This window comes from Suricata suricatta, chromosome 1, assembly GCF_006229205.1.
Source record: "Suricata suricatta isolate VVHF042 chromosome 1, meerkat_22Aug2017_6uvM2_HiC, whole genome shotgun sequence".
In the NCBI taxonomy this organism is placed as follows: domain Eukaryota; kingdom Metazoa; phylum Chordata; class Mammalia; order Carnivora; family Herpestidae; genus Suricata; species Suricata suricatta.
Window position 1 is genome coordinate 151,026,505 of NC_043700.1, and position 25,314 is coordinate 151,051,818.

Genomic DNA, 25,314 nt, shown 5'->3' on the forward strand with positions numbered 1-25,314 from the left:
AAAGTCTGAATCCTGTCCAAAACCCAGCGTGACCAAAACAGGTGCCTGAGCTGAGAGCACTAGTCGAAAAGACTGCCAGCACTTCTCCCAGGATGGCCCAGCCCCTTCGGGAGGGGGCGGGGTGGTGAGACACTACCTGCTCTGGTTAGCTCCAGCTGACGTCAATGCAGCGACGCAGAAGATTTGCGCAAGAGCCTGCGCCTCTTAGATCCCAGCGGTCATTGCGGCGCGGCAAGCTTTACGGCGTGTTTGCGGCTGCTCTTTTCATGTGTGTGGCGAGGTCCTGGGTTCCGCCTGTCGGAGGGTCAGGATGGGCTCAGACCTCTGCCCCAACCCTCAGGCCTTCTGAGTGAGTTTCGCAGGAGGTGGTGTCCAGCAGGGGCTTGTGTGGGAGAGGCGAAGTACGGTGAGGCCTGGGCCTGGCCGTGCACAGATTGTGAACAATTTCAGGACCACTGCTGTGCTTCAGATGTGAGTCAGTGGCGTCTGGCAGGTTGATGTTGTGCAAAGACTGACCTGTGTTATCTCTCCTGAGTTGCCCAGCCTCGGACACTCTGCCCCTTCGTTCAGAAGAAAATAAGTCGGCCCCAACTCCTTACTAGTGTAGTTTATAAAGTGCATTGTTATTAAGTGTAGTCGTATAATGGAAATTAAGAAGCCCATGGATGGGCGGTGGCTAGCTTCTAGATTATTCAACTGTCTTTAAAATAACAGATAACCTATGAACTGAGAGTTGAAGGGGAAGGGGGAGGGGGGGAAAAGAGGTGGTGGTGATGGTGGAGGGCACTTATGGGGAAGAGCGCTGGGTGTTGTATGGAAAACAATTTGACAATAAAATATTATGAAAAAAAAAAGGAGTGTGAGGCAGCCAGAGGAGGAAAACCATTGGGCAAAATAAATAAATAAATAATAAAAATAAAATAAAATAAAATAACAGATAACCTAGAGAGAGACCTCCGGAGCGTGAGAATTTGACAGCCTTAAGACCTTTTGAAGGCTAAATAGCATCTACTGCTGTGAATGAAGTAGGGAATATCTTAAACTTAATGATTCCATTACATGAGAAATCTGCTTAACAGATTTGCCTCCCCCCTTAAAAGGTCTCAGAAATGTTTGAGTATCCAATAAGCATAGTGTTCTTTTTAATTTTTTTTTCTTATTTTAAAAGACTATTTATTTTAGAGATAAAGCAAGCAGGGGGATGGGGGCAGAGAGAAATGAAGACAGAATCCCAAGCAAGCTCTGCTGTCAGCACAGATCTGCATGTGGGGCTCAAACTCACTAGCCCAACTGGGAGATCATGACCTGAGCCAAAACCAAGATTAGGATACTCAACCAACAGAGCCACCCAGGCGCCCCTCTTTTTTTTTTTTTTTTAAAGTATACTATTCTATATTGGAGAGTATATTTAGGATTCAGTTAATAAAAATGAAAACCTTTAACAATAGATCTTGCCTTAAGTGTGTAGCAACCCCTGGGAAACTGACAGTTAAAAGTAGAAAAACCTCTTAATTGTATAAGATAGGTGTGGTAGCTTTGTAATTTGTCATAAAAAATGGTATTTCTTCAGTTACCTCTATAATTTTGCCCCTTAACTTTGATGTCAAGTATTTTGGAGTATAAAAATTAATCAGAGGGGCACCTTGGTGGCCTCATTGGTTAAGCGTCCAACTTCAGCTTGGGTCATGATCTCATGGTTCCTGGGTTCAAGCCCCACGTTGGGCTCTGTGCTGACAGCTCGGAGCCTTGAGCCTGCTTTGGATTCTGTGTCTCCTCTTTTCTCTACCACTCTCAAAAAAAAATAATAATAAACATTAAAAAAAATTAGAATGTCCTCATGGAAAATTAAGGGCTATAATTGCTTTTGCATTAAAAATGCAATCTTTTGGCACATACACATAAGATTTTTGTGAAAATGACTTAGTATAATGTAGGCAATTGTTATTCATAGTGGGAGGGAGTAGCAGAAGGTATCTTTCTGCACTGACTATACCATATGTGATAAATTCATTTGGCATAATTGATGGATAATATGGAAAGTCATCTTTAATGATAATTTGTGTGTATGAGGAAAAGCTTAAAAATTTTATCCTGTATATCACAAAAGAAAATGTTTATAGTAGTGCATACTAGGGGCGCCTGGGTGGCTCAGTTGGTTAAGTGTCTGACTTGGGCTCAGGTCATGATCTCACAGCTAGTTCGAGCCCTGTGTCAGGCCCTGTGCTGATGGCTCAGAGCCTGGAGCCTGTTTTGGATTCTGTGTCCCCCTCTATCTCTGCCCCTCCCCTGCTCGCTCATGTTCTCTCTCTCTCAAAAACGAAATGAATAAACGTTAAAAAAATTACAGTAAAGGAAGCGCATACTAAAACTACTGTAAATACTAAAGATTTTGTTTTTAAACTTTATATTTAGAAATCATAGCATTTTCAAACCTTATAGGTCTCAATAGTTATTGGTTCATTTTGCTCTTTTTTTTGTTTTCTAATTCATACCACTTAAACAACATAGATGAAGTTAATTTTATTTTTTATCTTTTTAGTTAAAAATTTGCATATATATTTTTTGAGAGAGAATGACAGAGTGTGAGTGGGAGAGGGACAGAGAGCGAGACACAGAATCTTAAGCAGGCTCTAGTCTCTGAGCTGTCAGCACAGAGCTGGACATGGGGCTTGAATCCACGAGCCGGGAGATCATGACCTGAGCCATAGGTCATACACTTAACCAGCTGAGCCACTTAGGTGCCCCTATTTTTTATTTCTGTAAAGTTTAAGAGGGAGAGAATATCAAGCAACCTCCACATTGCCAGTACAGAGCCCTACAAGGAGCTCAATCTCACCAACTGTGAGATCATGACCTGAGCTGAAATCAAGAGTCAATGCTTAACTGAGCTACCCAGGTGTCCTGGTTAACTTTATTTAGAATTGGTAATGAAATCAGTTCAAGTAAATATGAACAAGTAAACTTGATTAATTAAAATAGGCTACGTGGTAAATCTTACTTGTTTTTGAACTATGGAAAAGAGTTCACGGAAGAAAAATCACCTGTACTTTCAAGGAAATACTAGTAATTCGTCTTTTAAATCAATATCCCTAATGGGTTTTTTGATGAATTACTGTTTCTACTCTGGGGTGCCTGGGTGGCTCAGTCAGTTAAGCATCCAATTTTGGCTCAGGTCATGATCTCCAGTTCATGAGTTTCAGCCCCACATCAGACTCTGCTGTAGGTCCTCTGTCCCCTTCTTTCTTTGCCCCTCCCCTGCTCATGCATGTGTGTGCGCGCACTCCCTTGCTCTCTCTCAAAAATAAACATTAAAAAACCCACTTTACACTCTTCATATTTTTATTGAGAAGCCTAGAGAATATTGTGTTGATTCAATTCTTTATTGAATTGTAATATTACGGAGTTTAAATGCATTTTGTGGCAATCTAAAAATAGAAGATAAAGAGCCTACTCAACAACTTATTTATAAAAGGGACTTGATGTGACCTCTGAAATATAATAAATAATAGCATAGTTTATATACAGTGGACTAAAATTGGATAATTTAGATAGATTTTCTTTTTTTCTATCAAAGGTTGACTTTGCTTTTACCTGAGTTCAGTTCCTAAAAACATAGTTTTTGTATTAATCTCTTCAAAGATGTTTTGTAGGATTTTAACCACTCTATTTTAATCTGGGGTGGAAATCAAAGAAAAATGAAAACTTATGTGGTGCTTTAAATTGCTTTTTGTTTGTTTGTCTTAATGTTTATTCTTGAGAGAGGGAGAGAGCACGAGTCAGGGAGTGGCAGAGAGAGAGGGAAACACAGAATCTGAAGCAGGCTCCAGGCTCTAAGCTGTCAGCACAGAGCTGGACAGGAGGCTTGAACCGATGAACTATGAGATCATGACCTGAGGTGAAGTCGAATACTTAACTGACCGAGTCACCCAGGGGCCTCTAAAGTGGGTTTTATTGGTTAATTTTATGTAGGTATATTTTTTACATTGTGGTAAGTTGAGAGAGAATTCTACATTTCTACTTGTTTCGTTCTCCTCTATGTATACCACTCCTCTCCAAAATTTTTTTACAGCTCTGACCCAGTGTTAGGCTGATGGTATCAGATTAATTTTCAACTCCTTGTTCTCAACATAGATACATTTTAAGTTCGGAGATTGTTTTTGATATAGTTATTTTTGAGGAATGATTTGTATTGAAGTTTCTCTCTCCTTTTCTCACCCTGTCATGTTCCCTAAAACTCCTTATCCCCATAACATTTCTCCATATAGGTAGAGGTCTCTGCTACCAATGACGCTTCGCTAAGCCAGAGAAATGACTCTTCAGGAATTGGTACATCGGGCTGCCTCCATTTATTCAGATAAAATAGCTGTATGTTTTGATGAGTGTAACAACCAGTCTCCAGTTTATTGCACCTATAAGTCTGTGGTTCATGCTGCTTCAGAATTATCAGATTTTCTTCTATTACACTGTGACTTTCAAGGAATTCGGGAAGTTGGTCTCTACTGCTATCCTGGGATTAACTTACCCTCTTGGATTTTAGGGTAATTGTTTTACTACTGAATTTTTAGTTTTCTAACCTAATCTATAATTCTTTAATACATAGAGTGTTGTATCTTACATAAAAATACAATAGTGTGTGGAATAGTATTGCTTGGTTAGTTTTAGAGAGGCTAAAGAAGTTCATATTTCCCAACAATTATTTTTAATCATTTAATTGATATGAATTTATTTAGGAGACAAGAAATTTTCATTAATAGAATATTTAAGTATCTCCAAAATACAAGGGTTTTATTTCTGTACCGAAAGAAAATAGTCATAAATTCTTTATATCAAAACAAATATTTCAGAAATAACAGTACTGTTTTTTCTTCTGAGACTGAAGTTTAGGTACTCAAAGGATTCAGTAAATGAATGAATAAGTGAGGTTTGGGATGTTGGTTCCAAAATATTGAGCTATGGACTGGGGGCACTAATTCAAATAATTATTTGCAAAATATCCATCAGTATGTTGTTACAGGATATTATCCTTATATAGTGATTTCTGTACTAGGGTTCTGTAGTAAATAAAAACTACTAAAGAATTAGGAAAATTGAGTTCATCCCATAATCTGTGTATTAGAAGAGTAATGTATAAATGAAAAGCAAAAGAAGTTAAAATTTGGCTTTCATTCAATCATTGACAGAATTTTATTGAGAATTTACCATGGGCAAAAATGTATTGTGCACAAAGTATACCTCAAAGTACTTTTTGTTTTAGATTTTAAGTTATCTCTACACCCAACATGGGGCTTGATCCCACAACCCCAGTATCAAGAGTCTTGTGCTCTACCTACTGAGCCAGCCAGGCTCCCCCACCTCAGGGTACTTTTAGTTAAGACACCTAACTGACTTTGGATCTTAAAGTGATAAAAATTTAATAGTGGATATTCTGCCTTAACAAGATAAAAATAACTATAACCAGTGATGTGTCAACAAAAATATTGGGCATTTCTGATATAGTCAGTAGTAAAGTGCTTAGGGAAATAGCAGGACTTAAAGATGATTTTCAACAGCTCTTCTATGCTGACTCTATATTCTTCATTTAGAATTCTCCAAGTCCCTGCTGCTTATGCTCCTGTTGATCCAGATGCACCACCAGTGTTATCAATGCATTTTATGAAAAAATGCAATCTAAGATATATTCTTGTTGAAAAACAGCAAATTAATGTAAGTGTGTATTTAAACTTTTTTATATTTATCTTTCAGTTGAAGGGTGTTTGTGTACATTTCTACCTTTCCTAAATTTACTAACTCTGCAGTTTTTCAGTCTCAGCACTGTTGATGTTTTGGGTTGGCTAATTGTTGTGAGGAGTATCCTGTACATTATGGGTTATTTGAACACTTTACTGGTTTCCACCCACTAAATGCCAGTAGCACTGCCTCAGCCCCACCCCATCCCAGATGTGACAACCAAAATTGTCTCCAGAAATTGCCAGATGTTTCCTGGAGGCACCCTTAACCCCCTATACTCTATTGAGAAACACTGCCCTACAGCATGAATGTATGTTCTAGTCATATAATAATGTACTATGCATTATTTTGAATTTCCTTTCTCTTTCCAAAGTTGTTTCTGGGGTGCCTGGGTGGCTCAGTTGGTTAAGCATTGGGCTCTGTGCTGACAGCTAACTCGGAGCCTGGAGCCTGCTTCAGATTCTGTGTTTCCATCTCTCTCTCTCTCTCAAAAATAAAATAAAATAAACAAAAAAAGACAAAGTTGTTTCTATACTAGGAAAATTTTATAATGAAACTTTAAAACAAAATTTTTGTTTATTTTTGAGAGAGGGAGGGAGGAGAGAGAGAATCCTAAGCAGGCCTTGTTCTGTCAGTGCAGACCCCGATATGGGGCTTGACTCACAAACTGAGATCATCAGCTGAGCCAAAATCCAGAGTTGGTTGTTCAACCAACTGAGCCACCCAGGTGTCCCAAAACTTCTTTATCTTTGTATATTTGTAGCAATTTACAGTGATCAACAACATTAAAGAACTATAACCAGGCTTAGATTTTGAAAAAGAGATTAGCACTTAGACCACACCTCTCTGGAAAACTAAATGTATTTTTTAAAAATGTCCATTTATTTTGAGAGACTGCACAAGCCAGGGAGGGGCAGAGAGAGGGAGAGAGAGAATCTCAAGGAGGCTCTATGGAGTCAGCACAGCGTGACATGGGGCTTGATTTCACAATTGAATGAGATCATGACCTGAGCCAAAATCAAGAGTTGGATGCTTAACCAACAGAGCCACCAGCTGCCCCATAAATTTATTTTTTAATTTTTAAGTGACTGCCAATCAAGTACCTAGCTAAGAAACATTGCTTTATGGGCAAGAGTTGGTTATCACATCTTCAGCAAGATGCAGCCTGTGTTTCATTAAAAAAAAATTTTTTTAATGTTTGTTTATTTTTGAGAGACAGAGGATGAGCAGGGGAGGGCAGAGAGAGAGAGAGAGGGAGAGGGAGAGGGAGAGGGAGAGAAAGACACACAGAATCCGAAGCAGGCTCCAAGCTCCAAGCTGTCAGCACAGAGCCTGACAGAGGGCTCGAATCCACGAACTGTGAGATCATCACCCGAGCCAAAGTTGAATGCTTAACCACTGAGCCACCCAGGAGACCTTCATTATTTCTTTAGAAAATCTTATTTTACCAAAGAGAAAAAAGAACATTGTAGAACATATATATATTCAGTTTAACCTGTTTTTACCCATTTCCTAGCTGAAACAATTTATATTTGAGGGTAACTTAAATGCATTCCACTTATGTATCTATGTCTGTGCAGCTCTCTCTGTATGTATAAAGTATTAAAAGCTTGAGATGCATGGAGGAATTCCTAGAGAATCATGAGTCTTAGAATAAAGACTCTAGAACAAGACAAAGTATATTTTGGTTAATATTTTCTAAGTAAACCTTAAGGTCGAGTCAGAAGTTTTCTCAGATTGCTTATTTGTTGTTGTTGTTGTTGTTTTAATGTTTATTTTTGTGAAGCAGGAGCAAGGTGAGGAGGGGCAAAAAGAGGGGGACAGAGGGTCCAAAGCTGGCTCCATGCTGCCAACAGAGAGCCCAATGTGGGGCTTGAAATCATGAACCGCGAGGTTATGACCTGAGCTAAAGTCGGACAATTAACCGAGTGAGCCACCCAGGTGCCCCTCCCATACCCTTTTCAAAAATATTTTTTGACCTACACATCTTTTTAGAAATCGGAGTTATTGAGGTATAATGTACATAGAGTAAAAAATCCTCTAGTTTATGTGTGCATTTAAATGAATTTGGACAAACATAAGCTGTTATGAAAACACCACTTCAATCATGATATAAATGTTTTCCTTCAAAATCCTTGTGCCCCTTTTCAGACAATCCCAAGTACATTCTTTTACGTTTCTCTTTTTAGAAACTATTCTAAAGGCTTTCCTGATGCCATGGCTGTCTAGTTTTCCTCCTAGATCTCCTGACTCAGTTTAGCCAGCTTCTCTTCTTCAGTGAGGACAGGAAACTTGTTTGTAACAGTTTGTCACTTATGCTCATACCCTCAGCACCTAGAACAATACCTGGTGTAGGAAACACTGCAGCGTGAGGCACTTGAACTATGCTAATTCATGTAATGCTCAGCTGCCAGCTAAGTATTACCTTCACTTTCTAAATGACATTAAAGCTCAACAAAGTATAATCGGTACCATTTACAAAACCACTATAACAGAGAGCCAGGATTTCAATACATTGGGTAAAATGTGTTCTGATTAACTATATTTCAGTATTAAAAAATATTAATTTGCATATAGTTGATACAAAATGTTACATTAGTTTCAGGTGTGCAACATAGTGATTGAGCATCTCTGTACATTGTGCTACGGTCTCTACAAGTGTAGCTACCACCTCTCACTGTACAGCCTAGTCATGGTATCACTGACCATATTCCCTATTATTTCAGTATTGCAGACAGATGTGTGAATATTGAAAAAAATTGGGATTACAGAATTTAAGATTTTTAGAGCCCTTTATTCCTATGGTATAAGGTTAAGCACATTCACTGAGCTGTATAATACAATGTAATACTTGTGTAACTGAAATTGAAAGGCACTTGTTGAATGGCAGAATAAATAAGGTAAGTGTTGTTTGGTCATTACTTTGTAGTCACTTGAGAGATTTTATGATTTTAATTTTTTTTTTAAATTGAAGTTAACATACAATGTTAGTTTCAAGCGTACAACATAGTGGTTCAAGTCTATGTTATCTTCACTGTACATGTAGCTACCATATGTTGCCATATAATGGTATTACAGTATTATTGACTATATTCCATATGCTGTGTGTTTTATCCCCGTAACTTACTTATTCCATAACTGGAAGCCTGTATCATCTTTTCACCCATTTTGCCCACCCCCCACTATTCTCTCTTCTGGCAACCACATTTGTTCTCTATATTTATGGGTCTGTTTATGTTTTTCCTTTAGATTATGCATGTAAATGAGATCATGGTATATTTCTCTCTCTGACTTCTTTCATATAGCATAATTCCCTTGAAGTCTATCCGTGTTGGAAATGGCAAGATCTTTTTATGGCTGTGTAATATTCATGAGTATATATGCATACATTACAGCATCTTTATTCTTTTATTTATTGGACACTTGGGTTGCTTCCATATCTTGGCTGCTGTAAATAGTGCTATAGTACACATAGGAATGCATATATCTTCTTATATTAGTGTTTTCATTTTCTTTAGGTAAATATCCAGTAGTGGAATTACTGGATCACACATATATATATTTTAATGTTTGTTTAGTTATCTTGAGTGGAAGAGAGAGAATCTCCAGCAGTCTTTCTACTATCAGCACAGAACCTGATACAGAGCTTGATCTCCTAAATGGAGATCATTACCTGAGTTGAGATCTAGATTCAGATGTTTAACTGACTGAGGTACCCAGGCACCCCTGTCATATGATATTTCTATTTTTAAGTTTCTGAAGAACCTCCATACTGTTTACCACAGTGGCTGCACCAAATTACATTCTTACTAAAAATGTACAAGGGTTCCTTTTTCTCTACATCCTTGCCAATACTTATTTCTTATCTTTTTTTGATTCTAGTCATTTTGACAGATGTGAGGTGGTATCCTATTGTACTTTTCTTTTGCATTTCCCTGATGAGTGATGTTGAGTGTCTTTCATGTGTCTGTTGGCCATCTTGATGTCATCTTTGGAAAATATCTATTCAGGTCCTCGGCATATTTTTTTAACAGGATTATTTGTTTTGTTTTTTTGGGGTTTTTTTCGATGTTGAATTGAAGTTCTTCATGTATTTTGAATATTAACCATTTATCAGATATATCATTTGGAAATCGTTTCTCCCATTTAGTAGGTTTCCCTTTCATTGATGGCTTTCACCTTTTATTGATGGTTTACTTCTCTGTGCAAAATCTTTTTATTTTGCGGAAGTCCCAGTTTGTTTGCTTTTGTTTCCCTTGCTTGAGGAGACATTTCTAGAAAATTGTTGCTATGTTAAAGATATTATGGTCTTTGTTTTTTTCTAAGAGTTTTATGGTTTCATGTCTCACATTTAGGTCTTTAATCCACTCTGGGTTTATTTTTGTTTTTGGTGTATGCAAGAGGCCCAGTTTTGGTCTTACATGTAGCTGTCTGTCTAACCAGCACCATTTATTGAAGAGACTCTTTTCCTAATTGCATATTCTTGCCTCTTGTGTCATAGATTAATTGGTCCATATAAGCATGTGTTTATTTCTGGGCTCTTTGTCCTATTCTGTGTGTCTATTTCTGTGCGAGTACCATACTGCTTTGATTACTACAGCTTTATGGTATGTTTTGAAACGGATTGTGATACCTCCACCTTTGTTCTTTCTTAAGACTGCTTTGGCTATTTGGGGTCTTCTGTGGTTCCATACAAATTTTAGGATTATTTATTCTAGTTCAGTGAAAAATGCTGCTGGTATTTTGATAGGGATTTTGTTGAATCTAGATTGCTTTGCATAATATGGACATCTTAACAATATTTTTGCAATCCATGACCATGAAATATCTGTTCATTTGTGTCGTCTTGACTTTTTTCATCAATGTTTTATATTTTCACAGTACTCTTAGCCTCTTAGTTAAATTCATTCTAGATCTGATTTTTGGTATAATTGTAAATGGAATGGTCTTAATTTCTTTTTCCTTGCAATTGCTTAATTGCTACTTCCTTGCTAGTACATAGGAATGCAACAGGTTTCTGTATATTAATTTCGTATCCTTCAACCCTTCAACTTTACAGAATTCATTTATTTTTTAAACTTTATTTTTTTACTTTTTTTTTTTTACTATTTATTTTTTAGAGAGAGACAGATAGGGAGTGGGGGAGAGAGAGAGGGAGACATAGAATCTGAAGCAGGCTCCAGACTTTGAGTGTCAGCACAGAGCCTGGCGCGAGGCTTAACTCCTGAACCATGAGATCATGACCTGAGCCAAGGTCAGACACTTAACCTACTGAGCCACCCAGGCAGCCCTAAAGCTTATTTACTTCTGAGAGAGAGAGAAAGAGAACGAAAGAGAGCATGCATGCACACATACACACACACCACAGGCATGCAGGTACAAGTCAGGGAGGGGCAGAGAGAGGGAGACACAGGATCCAAAGCAGGCTGACAGAACCCACAAATCGTGAGATCATGACCTGAGCCCAAGTGAGATGCTTAACTGACTGGGACACCCAGGCACGCCCATTTGTTACTTTTAATAGTTTTTTGATGAAATCTTTAGGGTTTTCTATTAGTATGATATCATCTGCAAATAATAACAATTTAATTTTTTTCTTACTAATTTGAATGTCTCCTCCCTCCCTCCAATAAAACCCCTCCTTATTGCTGTGGCTAGAAATTCTAGTAAGTACCATTTGAATAAAAGTGAGTGGACATCCTTGTCTTGTTTCTGATCTTAGAGGAAAAGCTCTGTTTTTCACTGTTGAGTAGAATGTTAGCTGTGGATTTTTCATATATGGCCTTTATTATGGTGAGGCTTGTCCCCTCTGTTTGTTGAAAGTTTTTATCATGAACAATACTGAATTTTGTCAAATGCTTTTTCTGCATCTATTAAGAGGATGTGATTTTTATTTTGTTAATGTGTATTACATTGATTTGTGAATTTTGGACCATTTTTGCAACTTTGGAATAAATCAGATTTGATTGTGGTGAATGATCCTTTTGGTGTATTATTGAATGAGGTTTGCTAATATTTTGTTGAGGATTTTTGTATTCATGTTCATCAGGGATATTGGTTTGCAGATTTTTTTTTTGTAGTGTCTTTAAAAAAGTATTTTTTTGCATTTAGTGTTTATTTTAAAGCTTATTTATTTTGAGAGAGGGGTGGGGGCAGAGAGACAAAGAGAGTATTCCAAGCCAGCTCCACACTTTGAGCGTGGAGCCCAGTGTGGGGCTTAAACTCACAAACCGTGATAACATAACCTGAACAACAATCAAGAGTCAGATGATTAACAGACTGAGCCACCCAGGTGCCCCTGTCTATTTATTTTTAAGGTTTGTTTATTTTGAGAGAGAATATGTGCATGAGCAAGGGAGGAGCAGAGATGGAGAATCCCAAGCAGGCTCTGTGTTGTCAGTGCAGAGCCTGATTCTGGTATCAGTCTCACAAACCATGAGATCATGACCTGAACCCAAATCAAGAATTGGATGCTTAATCACTGAGCCAAACAAGCACCTGCTCTCTTTAAGTCGGCTGGGTGTCCATGGTGGAACTCGAACTCATGACCTTGAGATCAGGAGTCACATGCTCTACCAATGCCAACCAGGCACCCCAGGTGTTAACTCCTCTCTAAATGCTTGGTATGACTCACCAGTGAATCCAGGAGTCCTAGACTTTTGGTTTGAGAGTTTTTAGATTACCAGTTCAATTTTGTTACTAGTAATTGGTCTATTCTAACTTTCTATCTCTTTGTGATTCAGTTTTGGAAGATTGTATGTTTCTAGGAATTTATCCATTTCTACTAGGTTATCCTATTTGTTGGCATATATTTTTTCAAAGTGGTCTCTTATAATCCTTTCTATTTTTGTGGTATTGGTTGTTACTTCTCTTTATTTGGGTCTCCCTCTACCCCCGTGAGTCTGGCTAAAGGTTTACCAACTTTATCTTAAAGAACTGGCTCTTGGTTTCATTGATCTTTTCTATTACTTCTTAGTCTATTTCATTTATTTCTGCTTTGATCTTATCATATCCTTCCTTCTGGGTTTTGTTCTTTTCCTTTCTTGAGGTTGTCCTGTATCACTGTAAATTCTCTTAGAACTAGTTTTGGTGCATCTCAAAGGGCTTTGAACTATTGTTTTTATTTATCTTCATGTAATTTTTTTTCTTTTTAATATTTTTGTTCAACCATTGTTCAGTAGTATGTTTAGCTTGTGGTGTTTGTTTTTTTCCAGTTTTTTTCTTGATTTCTAGTTTCATACCATTATGATAAAAAAACAAAAGACACCTGATAGGATTTAAATCTTCTTAAATTATTGAGACTTGATTTTGTGGCCTAATGTGATCTATCCTAGAGGATATTCCATGTGCATTTGAAAGGAATGTGTATTCTATTATTGAATGGAATGTTCTTTATATATTTAAGTCCATCTGGTGTAATGTGTTCAAAGCCACGGTTTCCTAATTTTCTGTCTGAAAAATATATCGAGTGATGTAAGGTGTTAAAGTCCCCACTGTTGGAGCTCCTGGGTGGCTCATTTGGTTAAGCATCTGACTCTTGATTTTGGCACAGGTTATGATTTCATGGTTTGTGAGACTGAGCCCTGCATCAGGGCTATCAGTACAGAGCCGGCTTGGGATTCTCTCTCTGCCCTTCCCCCTGTTCACATTTACTCTCTCCCAAAATATTTTTTTCTAAAAAGTCCCCACTATTATATTGTAAATTTCTCCCTTTATTAATTTTGCTTTATGCATTTAGGTGCTTGGTATGTAGATCTTTATAATAGTTATATCCTCTTGTTGGATTGATTTTCTTATTCTGTCATGCCCTTCTTTTTCTCTTATTACAGGCTTTGTTTTAAAGTCATTTTGTCTGGGGGTGCCTAGATGGTTCAGTCGGTCAAGCATCTTTGGCTCAGGTCACAGTCTCAAATGTTTGTGGGTTTCGAGCCCAGTGTCTGGTTCTATGCTGACAGCTCAGAGCCTGGAGCCTGCTTTAGATTCTGTGTCTCCCTGTTTCTTTATCCCTCCCCTGCTCATGCTCTCTCTCTCTCTCAAAAATAAATATAATAAATAAATTAATTAATTAAAGTCATTTTATCTGATAATACCCTGGCTTTTTTCTTTCACTTATGGAATATCTTTTTCCATTCTTTCACTTTCAGGCTGTACGTATCTTTAGGTCTGAAGGGAGTCTCTTGTAGGCAGCATATACATGGATCTTGTTTTTGTTTTTTGTTTTTTGTTTTTCCGAAATCCATTCCATTATCCTATGTCTTTTGATTGGAGCATATTTGGACCATTTACATTTCAAGTAATTGATAGGTACGTACTTAATGCCATTTTGTTGTTTTCTGGTTTTTATAGTTCTTTGCTATTCCTTCTCTTGACTTCTTTCCTTTTGATTGTTGATTTTAGTGTTATTCTTGGCTTTTTCTCTTTATTTTTTTGGTATATATTATAGATTTTTGGTTACCATGAGGTTTATATATAAACATCCTAAGTATATAGCAGTTTATATCAAGTTGGTTACTTAAGTTTAAACATATTCTAAGAGAACTACTTCTTTATTCTCCCTCCACATTTTATTTATATGTTGTTGTATTTTACATCTCTTTATTGATAATTTTCTTCTAATTATGGCCTCTTTTCTTAAATGAGTTCCATTAATATTTCTTATAAAGTTGGTTCAGTGGTGAACTTTTTAAACTTGTTTGGGGAATGTGTTTTTATTTCTCATATATATATATATATATATATATATATATATATATATATTTAAGTTAGAGAGTGTGAGCACCAGCGGGGAAGGGGCAGAGCAAGAATCCCAAACACTCTCTGCAGTATCATGCAGAGCCTGATATAGAGCTCGAATTCACAAACCATGAGGTCATGACCTGAGCTGAAGTCAAGAGTCTGACGCTTAACTGACTGATCCACCCAGGTGCCACTATCTCTCCTTCAGTTCTGGATGTAACCTTGCTGGGTAGACTATTTTTGATTGTAGGCTTTTTCTTTTCAATTCTTTGAATATATCATGTCAATCCTCCCTGGCCTGCAAAGTTTCTGCTGAAAAATCAGCTGATAGTCTTATTGGTTTGGTTTTCTTTGTATGTAACTTTGTGCTTCTTGCCATTTTAAAATTCTCTCTGTATTTTGTGATTGAGTGGCTTAATTGGTTAAGTATCTGGCTTTGGCTCAGGTTATGATCTCATGGCTCATGAGTCTGAGCCCTGCCCCACACTCTCTGCTATCAATACAGAACCTGCTTTGGAGCCTCTGTCTCCTTCTCTCTGTACCAACCCCCGCCCCCTTCCTTCAAACGTTAAAAAGAATCTTAGGAGCACTTGGGTGGCTCAGTCAGTTAAGCATCTGACTCTTGGTTTCGGCTTAGGTCATGATCTCACAGTTCATAAGTTTGAGGCCCACATTGGGCTCTGCAGTAACAGCATAGAGCCTGCTTTGGATTCTCTGTCTCCTTCTCTGCCCCTTCCCCACCCATACTGTCTCTATCTCTCTCAAATAAATTGAAAAATCGTAAATTATTTTTTAAATAATAAAAATCTTTCTGTATCTTTTAACCTTTGACATTTTAATGTATTGTGGTGTGGACCTCCTTAGGTTCACCTTGTTTGGAACTCTGTTTCCTAAACCTGAATGTCTTTTTCCTTTTCCAGGTTAGGGAATCTTCTATACAGTTTGTTAACATGATCTTTTGTCTAGCTTACATCATTCTAAGAAAACCGGATATAGTACATGTAGCATTCAGTATAGTTAATTGATTGTTATCAGGAAGGTTTCTGGTCAACTGTAGGCTATTAGTAAAGTTTGGGAAGGGGGGTCAGGAGTCATTCATGGGTTTTAGGGTTGATGCCTCTATAACTCCTGTGTTGTTCAAGAGTCAACTGTGGTTGGAGAGAAGAGTATAATCTTGAACCTATAAATTCTACATAATGTGGTGATACCCTAAGGGAAATAAATGTAACCTTGTAGAGATAAGTAAACTTTAATGGCAAAAGGTGGTTTTGAACTAAGTCTTAAAAATACGTATTATAGGTCCTTAATTTTTTTTAATATTACGGGCCACACTACACCTGACCCCTATTATACACACCGCAAATAAAACCCTATAGATTCCTGCACTGTGAACTTGTTCTCATTTCTCCTCTTATTTTTCTCTCATTCGTAGTAATTTCTTTAAAGTGAAAACTTATGTCTCATTAAACTTCTTTTTATCAATCCTAAAAGGTATATTCAAAGGAACCTCACTTTTAGCATGTGAAAATTGAATTTAATATCTTTTTATACAAATTGAGTAAATCTGTATTCTGTCTCCATCTACCAAATATCTGAGCCAGAAACTCCACAGTCTTCCTAGGCTCACTCTGTATCCAGAAAGTTACCCAGCCATATTGATTTTTGCTCATAGGCCCTTCTCTCTGCTCTTGTTGCAACAGACTAGTTCAGCACCATATGGCATATCTCAGTTATTGCAAAAGGTTCATTAGAAAACCCTCACTTACCAAAAGTGTAACTTACCAGTCTATCCTTGCCACCTTCAATTGAATCTCATTGCTATAGGTTAGGGTCTAAACCCCTTAGTATTGAGTATACAAATTTATTAAGGATAGCCTCGCCTCTCCTGTTAACACTGTATACCTTCTCCCTCTCCCCCAATTCCTCAACTTACCAGAATGCTCAAAGTTCTCCACAACACTAGCTTTCTTGGGTCATATACTCTGCATTAGCTGTTTGGCCAATAAAGTACCCCTTTATTTGGACAGAAGCTACTTATAAATATTACATATGATGAGCCAGTCTCAGACCTTCCAGGCAGAGTTAAATCTAATTTCCTCTGTTCCTATTAGCATTTCAAGCATATTCATGGTCAGTTATCACATTGCCCGGCAGTTGAATGTTTTTATGTCTGTTTATTTTGAAGGTGGCTTTGAAAGTAAGGCCAGCACTTTATTCTTGGCAGGTTTTTAATTTCCTTTTTTTATAGCAATTACTCAACAATGTTCAATGAGTGGATATTTTTTTACTACTTCTATGTAAAAAATGTCTTTTAACATTAATATTGTGGACTTTTTTCCTCCATGTAACAGAAATTCAAATCTTCCTATGAAACATTATTGAATTATGATACACTTACAGAACACAATGACTTAGTACTCTTCAGGCTTCACTGGGAAAATGTTGAAGTGAGCTTCATGTTAAGTGACAGAAAACAGGAATATGAAGAAGGAAAAATGACAGACAGTACAAATTCTGAGAACAGCAATGAAGAAAAGTCAGAAGAGCACACTGATGTGAGGCTGAAGCATTGCTTGGCCTATGTTCTCCATACCTCAGGCACTACAGGGATACCTAAGATTGTCAGAGTCCCTCATGCATGTATAATGCCAAACATCCAGCATTTTCGGTGAGTTCTGTCCTCCGAATCCTTCTTCAAAACTTGTATTTTAAAGTCAAATTTTTAAAGTGAACTCTACCCCTGACGTGGGGCTCCAATTCATGACCCCAAGATCAAGAGTTGCATGTCCTACTGACTGAGCCAGCCAGGTACCCCAAAGGAAACATTTTTTAAATATATGTTTTTCATAACTCTTGTTCCTAAACTGATAGTCATAAGTAACTGACTCTCTTCTTTGGGCTGTATCTGAACTTTAGTTTTCTTCAGGCTGAGGATTCACTTCTCTGATCCAGACCTGGAGCCAGACAGCAAATAAATGATATGCTTAGAAGCTTTGCTTCTTAATTATTAACAAAAAGGAAGTGTATTCCTGGCAGAGGTACAGCAGAGGAATGGGGGAAAGAGGGTTTGGCTTGCGAGAGTGTATCAGGGCAGAGCGGAGGAAAGAGTGGGAGGGCAGGAGACATGTGACCTGAGGGGGCAGGAACCTGGTATGCCCTGTTGAAGAATTTTGAACTTAATCCAGTAGATATAAAAATATTTGCATTTCATTAAGTTAATTCCTGTAGCCTTGTAGAGTTTGGTTTGCTCTTGTGGTCAGGAGATGAGAAATCTTTATGAAGTTGATTCTCAACTTGACAAGAAAGAAGGAAATAGACTAGGAAGGGAACCAAAAGGGAGAATCTTAGGAAATCAAAAGAAGAAACAGAGACAAATATATATTTTTTGTCATTGTAAGTTTTATGTAATTAAAAAATTTCTAACCAGATTTTAAAAATACAAAGAAATAAAAAATTAACATTTAATTCAGTATATCTAAAATACTATTTTGATATGTAATCGGTATGAAAATTAGTGAAGTACTATATGCGTTTATGCGTATCTTAAATCTAGCTTGTATTTTATACTTCCACCTCTCAATATGGATTAGCCACATTTTTAGTTCTCAATAGGCACATATTTCTAGTGGCTGCCATATTGGATGGTGCAGGTCTTTCAGAAGAAAGGAGTGGTGAGATGATGTAGAGAGGTGTCTTGTAATTGACAATCTAGTCTTTAGGGACTTTATTTTTGAGTGCCCAAGACAAAGGAAAGATTACATTGGGCTGAGGATAAAGGAATGAGAGATAAGGAAATGGAGATAAGAAAGTGTTCATTTCTAGAAGCTAGTTTTAATGGGAAAGAAAATTCTGGGAGGGTGTAGATTTATTTTTGAGATGGGAGACATTTATGAGCTGATGGTAAAGAATTGGTAGGAAGAGTTGGTTTGAAAAATCGAGGAATAGTATCGTAAAGGAGTAAGATACTTTGGGATGGAAGGGTAAGGGATGTTCAGAAGCTGAGAGATTGTAACTTTCCTATTAGATAAAAAGCAAAGTAATACACTAAGTGTGAGAGGTGAGGTGGGGTGGAGATGGAGGAACCTTGAAAAGAGTGAAGCAGATTTGGAATCTGGTGGAGGTGGGAAGAGGGCCAGCAGAGGCAGGAATTGTATGTAAAGTGGGAGCAAGTATTTGCTAGTGAGGGGTAAGGGGCTGATTTCAAGTATATGAATTTCCTAGGGTCCCTTGGGTGGCTCAGTCATTTGGGTGCCTGGCTTTGGCTCAGGTCACGATCTTGCTGTTCGTGAGTTCAAGCCTCACATTAGACCCTCTGCTGTCAGCACAGAGGCTGCTTCAGATCCTGTCTCCCTCTCTCCCTGCCCCTCCCTTGCTTGTTCTCTCTCAAAAATAAACATTAAAAAAATAATAAAATATATTAATTTCTCCATTGCTATTTATACTTGAACTTAATGAAATCTATTTACTTGTTAAAAATCCCTTTTTGGTTTACTTTCAGGGCCATAAAAGTAGCTTGCAGAAGGGATTTATAGTAGGTTCACTCTTGGTTTCATTCCTGGGAATAAAAGCTACTCTGAAGAAGGAATTTATGGCAACTTCATTTCCCAGAAGTTTTTGTGATTAGTCAGATAAGGAAAAGTCTAACAAGGCTTCCTTCTGCATCTGTTAAGTCCAAAATGTCTTCGGCCTAAAGTAATCTTCATACCAACTCTGGGGTTCTGAGTGAGTCCCCACAATATTCTATTTGAAGATATTGTGAAATTAAGGTAGTCCCTGCCTTTTAGACAGTGTTGTGTGTTCAGAATGAAGCAATGCTATAGGCTCACCAACTATCTATGCTCTGTAATATCCTAACTATATATATTCTGGTCTTTGTTCAGGAACTGAGAGAAAAATGTCAAATAGTGGGAAAAGTGAGTCAGAAGTCTCTATTAAGCATCCTTAAATAAGTAGGATAGAAGAAGTCAAGATTTCTCCCAGAAGAGCAGAACTAGGAGGATTTATCAGGGACTTACTATAAGGAATTGGCTTATGTTTGTAGGGGCTGCTATGCAAGATTGAGTCTAGAGTGTAAACAGAAAGGGATGATCCTGAGCAGGCTGGAAACCCATAGGCACGTGCTCCCCCCCCCCACTTCAGGAAAGAAGGTCCGGGGAAGGGAGAGTAATTGTAGACCCAGATGTTGAGTCTTATTTTTACAGAAGTCCTCAACACTCTTTTAAAGGTCTTCCATATGAGTAAATCGAGTCAACCCAGGGAGTCTCCCTTTTCGTTAAAATCCGCTAACCAGAGACTCTGTATCTACAACATCCCTTCACAGCAGCACCTAGTTTAGTGTTTGATGAAATAACAAGGAGGTATGTGTGCTACTAAATGGCACCTACCTCCCTTCTGTCCTTCAGCTCTTAAGAGAGAATATCTCTTCTTTTGTACCCTAATGGAAAACCTACTACAAAGGAAATTCTAGGGACTGTGGTTCAATCCAGTCACACTGATACATCAGAATGCTATCACAGCTGATAAAATATGTCATGTTAAGAGGTGGATATTATTTTAAATGGCTTTTAATCCTTATATTTATAAAGAAGAGTTCGAGGATTAATAGTACCATTTTGGTTAATCTAAGAAATGAATAAAAATCTGGCCAACATCCAGAAACTTAATGGTCATAAATCATTTTTTAGGATCTGTGTCTACCAAATGTTAGACATTTCATATAACTGTGTTCTGTTTTGCCTTAGGCTACTTTTCGAGATCACACAAGAAGATGTTTTGTTTCTGGCCTCACCTCTAACCTTTGACCCCTCCGTTGTGGAAATATTTGTTGCCCTATCCAGTGGTGCCCGTCTGCTTATTGTACCAACTTCTGTCAAAGTGCTTCCATCAAAGTTAGCCACTGTTCTCTTTTCACATCACAGAGTAACTATTTTGCAGGTACGTTTTAGGGGCAAACGAATGTTTTGTCTTTTATTTAACATTTTATTTAAAAATTTTTTTAACATTTTATTTATTTTTGAGAAGGAGAGCATGAGTTTGGGAGGGGCAGAGAGAGATGGGGACACAGAATCTGAAGCAGGTTCCAGGCTCTGCAACCCAGCTCTCAGCACAAAGCATATGCAGGACTGCAACTTGCAAATGGTGAGATCATGACCTGAGCCAAAGTCGGTATACTTAACTGACTGAGCCCTCCAGGCGCCCCATAACGTTTTAAAAATTTTAAGTGGAATACCTTGATTTATTGTGGGGGAGAAAGACCCCAAAGTGAAATAGGCTTAGCTTTTGAGGTAATTAAACACTTATTTTGTTTCAGGAATAATGACCTTTTGGAAAGAAAGGTCCACTTTTTGGTCTTTTACAAACCTAAAATACATTTGAACTTTTTTTTTTTTGCTCATCCTCTGGATAACAAAGTTATGTTAAACTTGATGCACTTTAAAAGTGAAACCATTTAGGGGCGCCTGGGTGGCTCAGTCGGTTAAGCCTCCGGCTTCGGCTCAGGTCAGATCTCATGTTCATGGGTTCGAGCCCCGCGTCAGGCTCTGTGCTAACAGCTAGCTCAGAGCCTGGAGCCTGCTTCTGGTTCTGTGTCTCCTTCTCTCTCTGCCCCTCCCCCTCTCATGCTCTGTCTCTCTCTGTATTAAAAATAAATAAAACATTAAAAAAATAATCCAAAGATTATTTAAAAAATAAAAAATAAAAAAATAAAAGTGAAACCATTTAATTCGAGCAAAATCTTAGATTGCTAGCCACCAAAATGTCAGCATAATAGTGTTTTGTTTTGTTTTTGAGAGCGTGTGTATGCAGGGGGAGGGGCAGAGGGGGATGGAGACTCTCAAGCAGGCTCCACACCCGGCTTGGAGCCCAACTTGTAGCTCCATCTCCGGACTGTGAGATCATGACCTGAGCCAAAATCAAGAGTCAGATGCTGAGCCACTTAGGCACCCTGTGTTTTTCATTTTTATGAGAATTTTCCCTTAGAAATTTTGCAAGGAACCTTAACATTCCCTGTTTGTTTTTTTTCCCTGTTATTTTCTAAATCATATTTCTATGTGCCTAGGATGGTTTGGTAACAAAGTACATATATTGAGACTAATATTCTGCCACTAAATTTATCATTTCAGTTTATTAGTATCTGAAAACTGTTACTATGCTTTATCTTACTGAATATTTATAGCTGTGCATTTATTTATATAGTTCAAAGTTAAAATTTTTAGCATCAGAAGTTAAGGCCAGAACATTTTATTTTAATAAGAGATTTTCATTATTGTAAAACTTGGTGGAACAGTTAATTTGATTTAGGATGCCTTATAAATAGGGTGGCCATTATAATTTATTACCCAAAACCCTGAATCTTGAGAGTGAGTGGAGGTGCTAAATTCCTAGACAAGAGTCTGGAACAATAAGTTCATATGTGGATGTACGGTCATCCTGTTACTTAAATATTTTGACAAACTAAGACTTTAAGTCATTTTTTTAATTAAAATTCAAATTGTCAATTAAGGCTGGGTCTAGCTTTTATTGAAAGAAACCATTTAAAAGTCTTGATTCATATGAAACTCTTCTATGGTCAAGTAAAGAGTTTGGCAGATCCTCTCCCCAAAAAGCAACTATAAAGTTGGACAAAACTGACAAAAGCAACTACTTCAACACTTTAGAAATCAACCAAAGGCATACAACTATCTGAAAGGTGTTTGTTTTTAAAGACTTTGAATTTTGCATAAACATAATGGGGATCTGTAGCATTCTAGACTGAGCTGTTCTCCCTGCTGGCCCGGGCTCAGTCAAAATAAACTTTTCTGTCAGGGCCCGCTGCCTTATAAAGGAGCTTATTCAATTTGGAACGGTAGGTTATATCCATGCCCAGCACTGTGGAAATGATGACGTGGGCCAGCATAGAGGGCCAAAAACCCCAATAGTCTGAGGGAGGACAAGCACATTCTGGCACTTGTGAGTTGGAGACCAGAGGGCCCAGGCAGATTGTTGGCCGACCGTGAGGTTGTGTGCATACACATAGACACCCAAAAGGGCCCATGTAAAATAAGAGCTGGATTAATAAGCTTGAAAATGGCCTAAACTTTGAGCTCATCTATCCACACAGATATACCTCTGCGGACAGTTTGTCCAGTCATTGCTTGTCTGCTGAGCTGTGCACACACAAGGATGACCTATAGGAAGTAAGATATAAAAATAAAAGTAACACTATATATTTAAAACGGAGCAATGACATTAGTGGCCCACACATCACTGGAAAGACAGATTTTACAGATTTAGCTCAGGTTAGTTAGTAACAAAGAAACAAGCAAGCAGAAACAAGCAACAAAAACTTTTCATAATGATAAAATGGTCAGTACATCAGAAGTACATTGTTAAATCAAGAAGATGTAACAATTATAAATGTATATCCCCCTGTAACTAGAAGTTCCAAATACATAAATCAAAAATAGAACTGAAATGAGAACTAGATAACCCAATGGTTTAAAATTGTAATACCCCACTTACTGAGTGAAAAACTAGACAGAAATTAGAACATATAATATAGAAGACTTGAACAGAATTATCAACCAAATCCCATTTATAGAACACTCCATTCAAAAAATGCAGAATACATTGTTTTCAAGCACATTGATAGATCATATTCTCAACCACAAAACCAGTTTCAGTAAATTTAAAATGTGAGCAAGTGGTATATATCCCAGGAATGCACATTTGGTTTTGGGCTCTGTGCTGACAGTGCAGAACCTGCTTGGGATTCTCTCTCTCCCTCTCTCTGTCCCTCCTCCACTCGTGCTGTCTTGCACTCCTTCTCTCTCTCAAAAATAAATATACTTAAAAATAAATACAAATTCATTGATAATATACACTACATAAATAAGAGCATGTAATTACTTCAACAGATGCAGAGAAAGTATTTGGCAAAATCTAACACTTGGGATTAAAAAAAAAAAAACCTTTAGGAATTGAACTTCAACATGATGAAGGGCATCTGTAAAAAAAAAAAAAAAATCTCCAGCTAATATCCTATGAAAGTGAAAGACTGCATGATTTTGCCCTAAAATTGGAAACAAAACAGGATGTTTGCTTTTGTCAGTTCTCTTCAACATTATTCTGATTCTAGCTAGTGCAATAAAGAAAAAACAAAACAAAACCATACTGGTAGAAGTTAAAGAGCTAAATAAAGAGACACTTCATGTTTATAGATTAAAGTCTCGGTAGTGTCAAGATTAAATTAAACATGGTTCCTATCAAAATTCTAGTAGACTTTTTTCATAGAAATTGACAAATTGATCCTAAATTTTATATGGAAATGCAAATACTAGTCCTGATCTTTGCAGTAGAGTACCGCTCAGCCGTGAAAAGTCCCATGGTCTGAGTATTTGTTCCCCCGTTCCCATTCATTTGTTAAAATCCTAATGTACACTGTGATAGTATTAGGAGGTGGCCCCTTAGGAGCGCTTAGGTCATGAGGATGGAGTCCTCATGAATGGGATTAGTGCTCTTGGGGAAGAGACCCCGCGGGGCTCCCTAGCCTCTTCCACCATGTGAGTATACGAGTTGTCAGAGGGCCTTTCCCAGAACCCAGTCATGAGGACATGCTGATCTTGGACTTCTAGGCTTCAGAACTGTCAGAAGTGAATTTCTATTGTTTGTAACCACCTAGTCTGGGATTTTGTTATATCAGCCTGAACTGAGACAGAAAGTGAATTGATACATACAACATAAGAACATCACAAAGTATTTATATGGAGTGAAATAAGTCAGGTCAAAATAGAATATATGTTGTGTGATTCCATTTTTATAAAATTCTAGAAAATGCCAGCTGATCATGAGAAAACAGATCAGTGGTTGTCTGGAGTTAGGGGTCCAGTTGAAGGGAAAAATTAAAATGGTAAGTAGGTAATTTTAGAGCTGAAGAATATATTCATTTTTTGGATTATGGTGATAGTTTCACTGACATATCTGTATATCTTATGTCAATTTATATTGTGTGCTTTACATATGTATAGTTTATTTTAAGTCATTATACTTCAATAAAACTATTTTTAAAGATCTTTGTTCATACTGTTTTAGGAACATATTTTTAACCTTTTATATATTTTTCTACATAGAGATAATGGGAAAGGAAATGTGAATTGATTTTATATATTTTGTCCTTTTTATCTTTCAACCATTTTGTCTAGACTAATTAAACATAACTAATATTTTTAAGTTCTTTTACTAAAGCAAAATTGATAGCACATTAAGAAGATAATGCTGCCTGAGTTGTTTTCCACAATGACTTACAATTTAATAAAGACAGCTTTAATTTCCCTGTAGGTGTCCAATGTTAAACTTTGAACTAATTATTACAATATTTACTTTAAGAGTGAAAGGAAATAAATTCTTTAATTTATTCACAGGCAACACCAACATTGCTTAGAAGATTTGGATCTCAGCTTATCAAGTCAACTGTTTTATCAGCCAATACTTCTCTTCGAGTATTAGCCCTTGGTGGTGAAGCATTTCCATCATTGACTGTTCTCAAAAGCTGGAGAGCAGTAGGCAATAAAACACAAATATTTAATATTTATGGTATCACAGAGGTATCAAGCTGGGCAACTTTTTACAAGATTCCAGAGAAATTTCTTAATTCTACTTTAAAGTAAGAGCTTCAATTACTAAATAGGCTAGAGAGAAACTGTATTTTTTCAGTATCTTAACACTAATAATGTTTTTGGTAGGTACTAGGATAATTTTATAAACACTATTTTATCTAGAGTTTTAAGTTGGGGATCCAGAACCTTTCTTATAATAAATGCTGCAGATCCTGCTAGAACTTTTTGTGACTAAACAGCAATAAATAACCTAGGATAA

At 37.3% G+C, this 25,314-nt stretch overlaps 1 protein-coding gene across 5 annotated transcripts in view; it reads left to right on the top strand.

Moving 5' to 3' along the window:
- The first annotated feature begins 236 nt into the window (after positions 1 to 236).
- The window catches only part of AASDH (aminoadipate-semialdehyde dehydrogenase), a 46,817-nt gene continuing 21,739 nt past the window's right edge, over positions 237 to 25,314 (top strand). For 2 of the 5 annotated variants that reach the window (XR_003911297.1, XM_029945612.1), the window contains exons 1-6: positions 237 to 349; positions 4,266 to 4,538; positions 5,583 to 5,703; positions 16,815 to 17,131; positions 20,205 to 20,397; positions 24,861 to 25,102. Coding sequence is in view for 3 of the 5 variants with exons in the window: in XM_029945612.1 (XP_029801472.1) it covers positions 4,309 to 4,538; positions 5,583 to 5,703; positions 16,815 to 17,131; positions 20,205 to 20,397; positions 24,861 to 25,102 (1,103 nt within the window). In the remaining 2 variants the exon portion in view is untranslated. Of the gene's footprint in view, positions 472 to 4,265; positions 4,539 to 5,582; positions 5,704 to 16,814; positions 17,132 to 20,204; positions 20,398 to 24,860; positions 25,103 to 25,314 lie in introns of those variants that run through there. The other 3 variants (XM_029945600.1, XM_029945614.1, XM_029945615.1) reach the window with 3 other exon arrangements.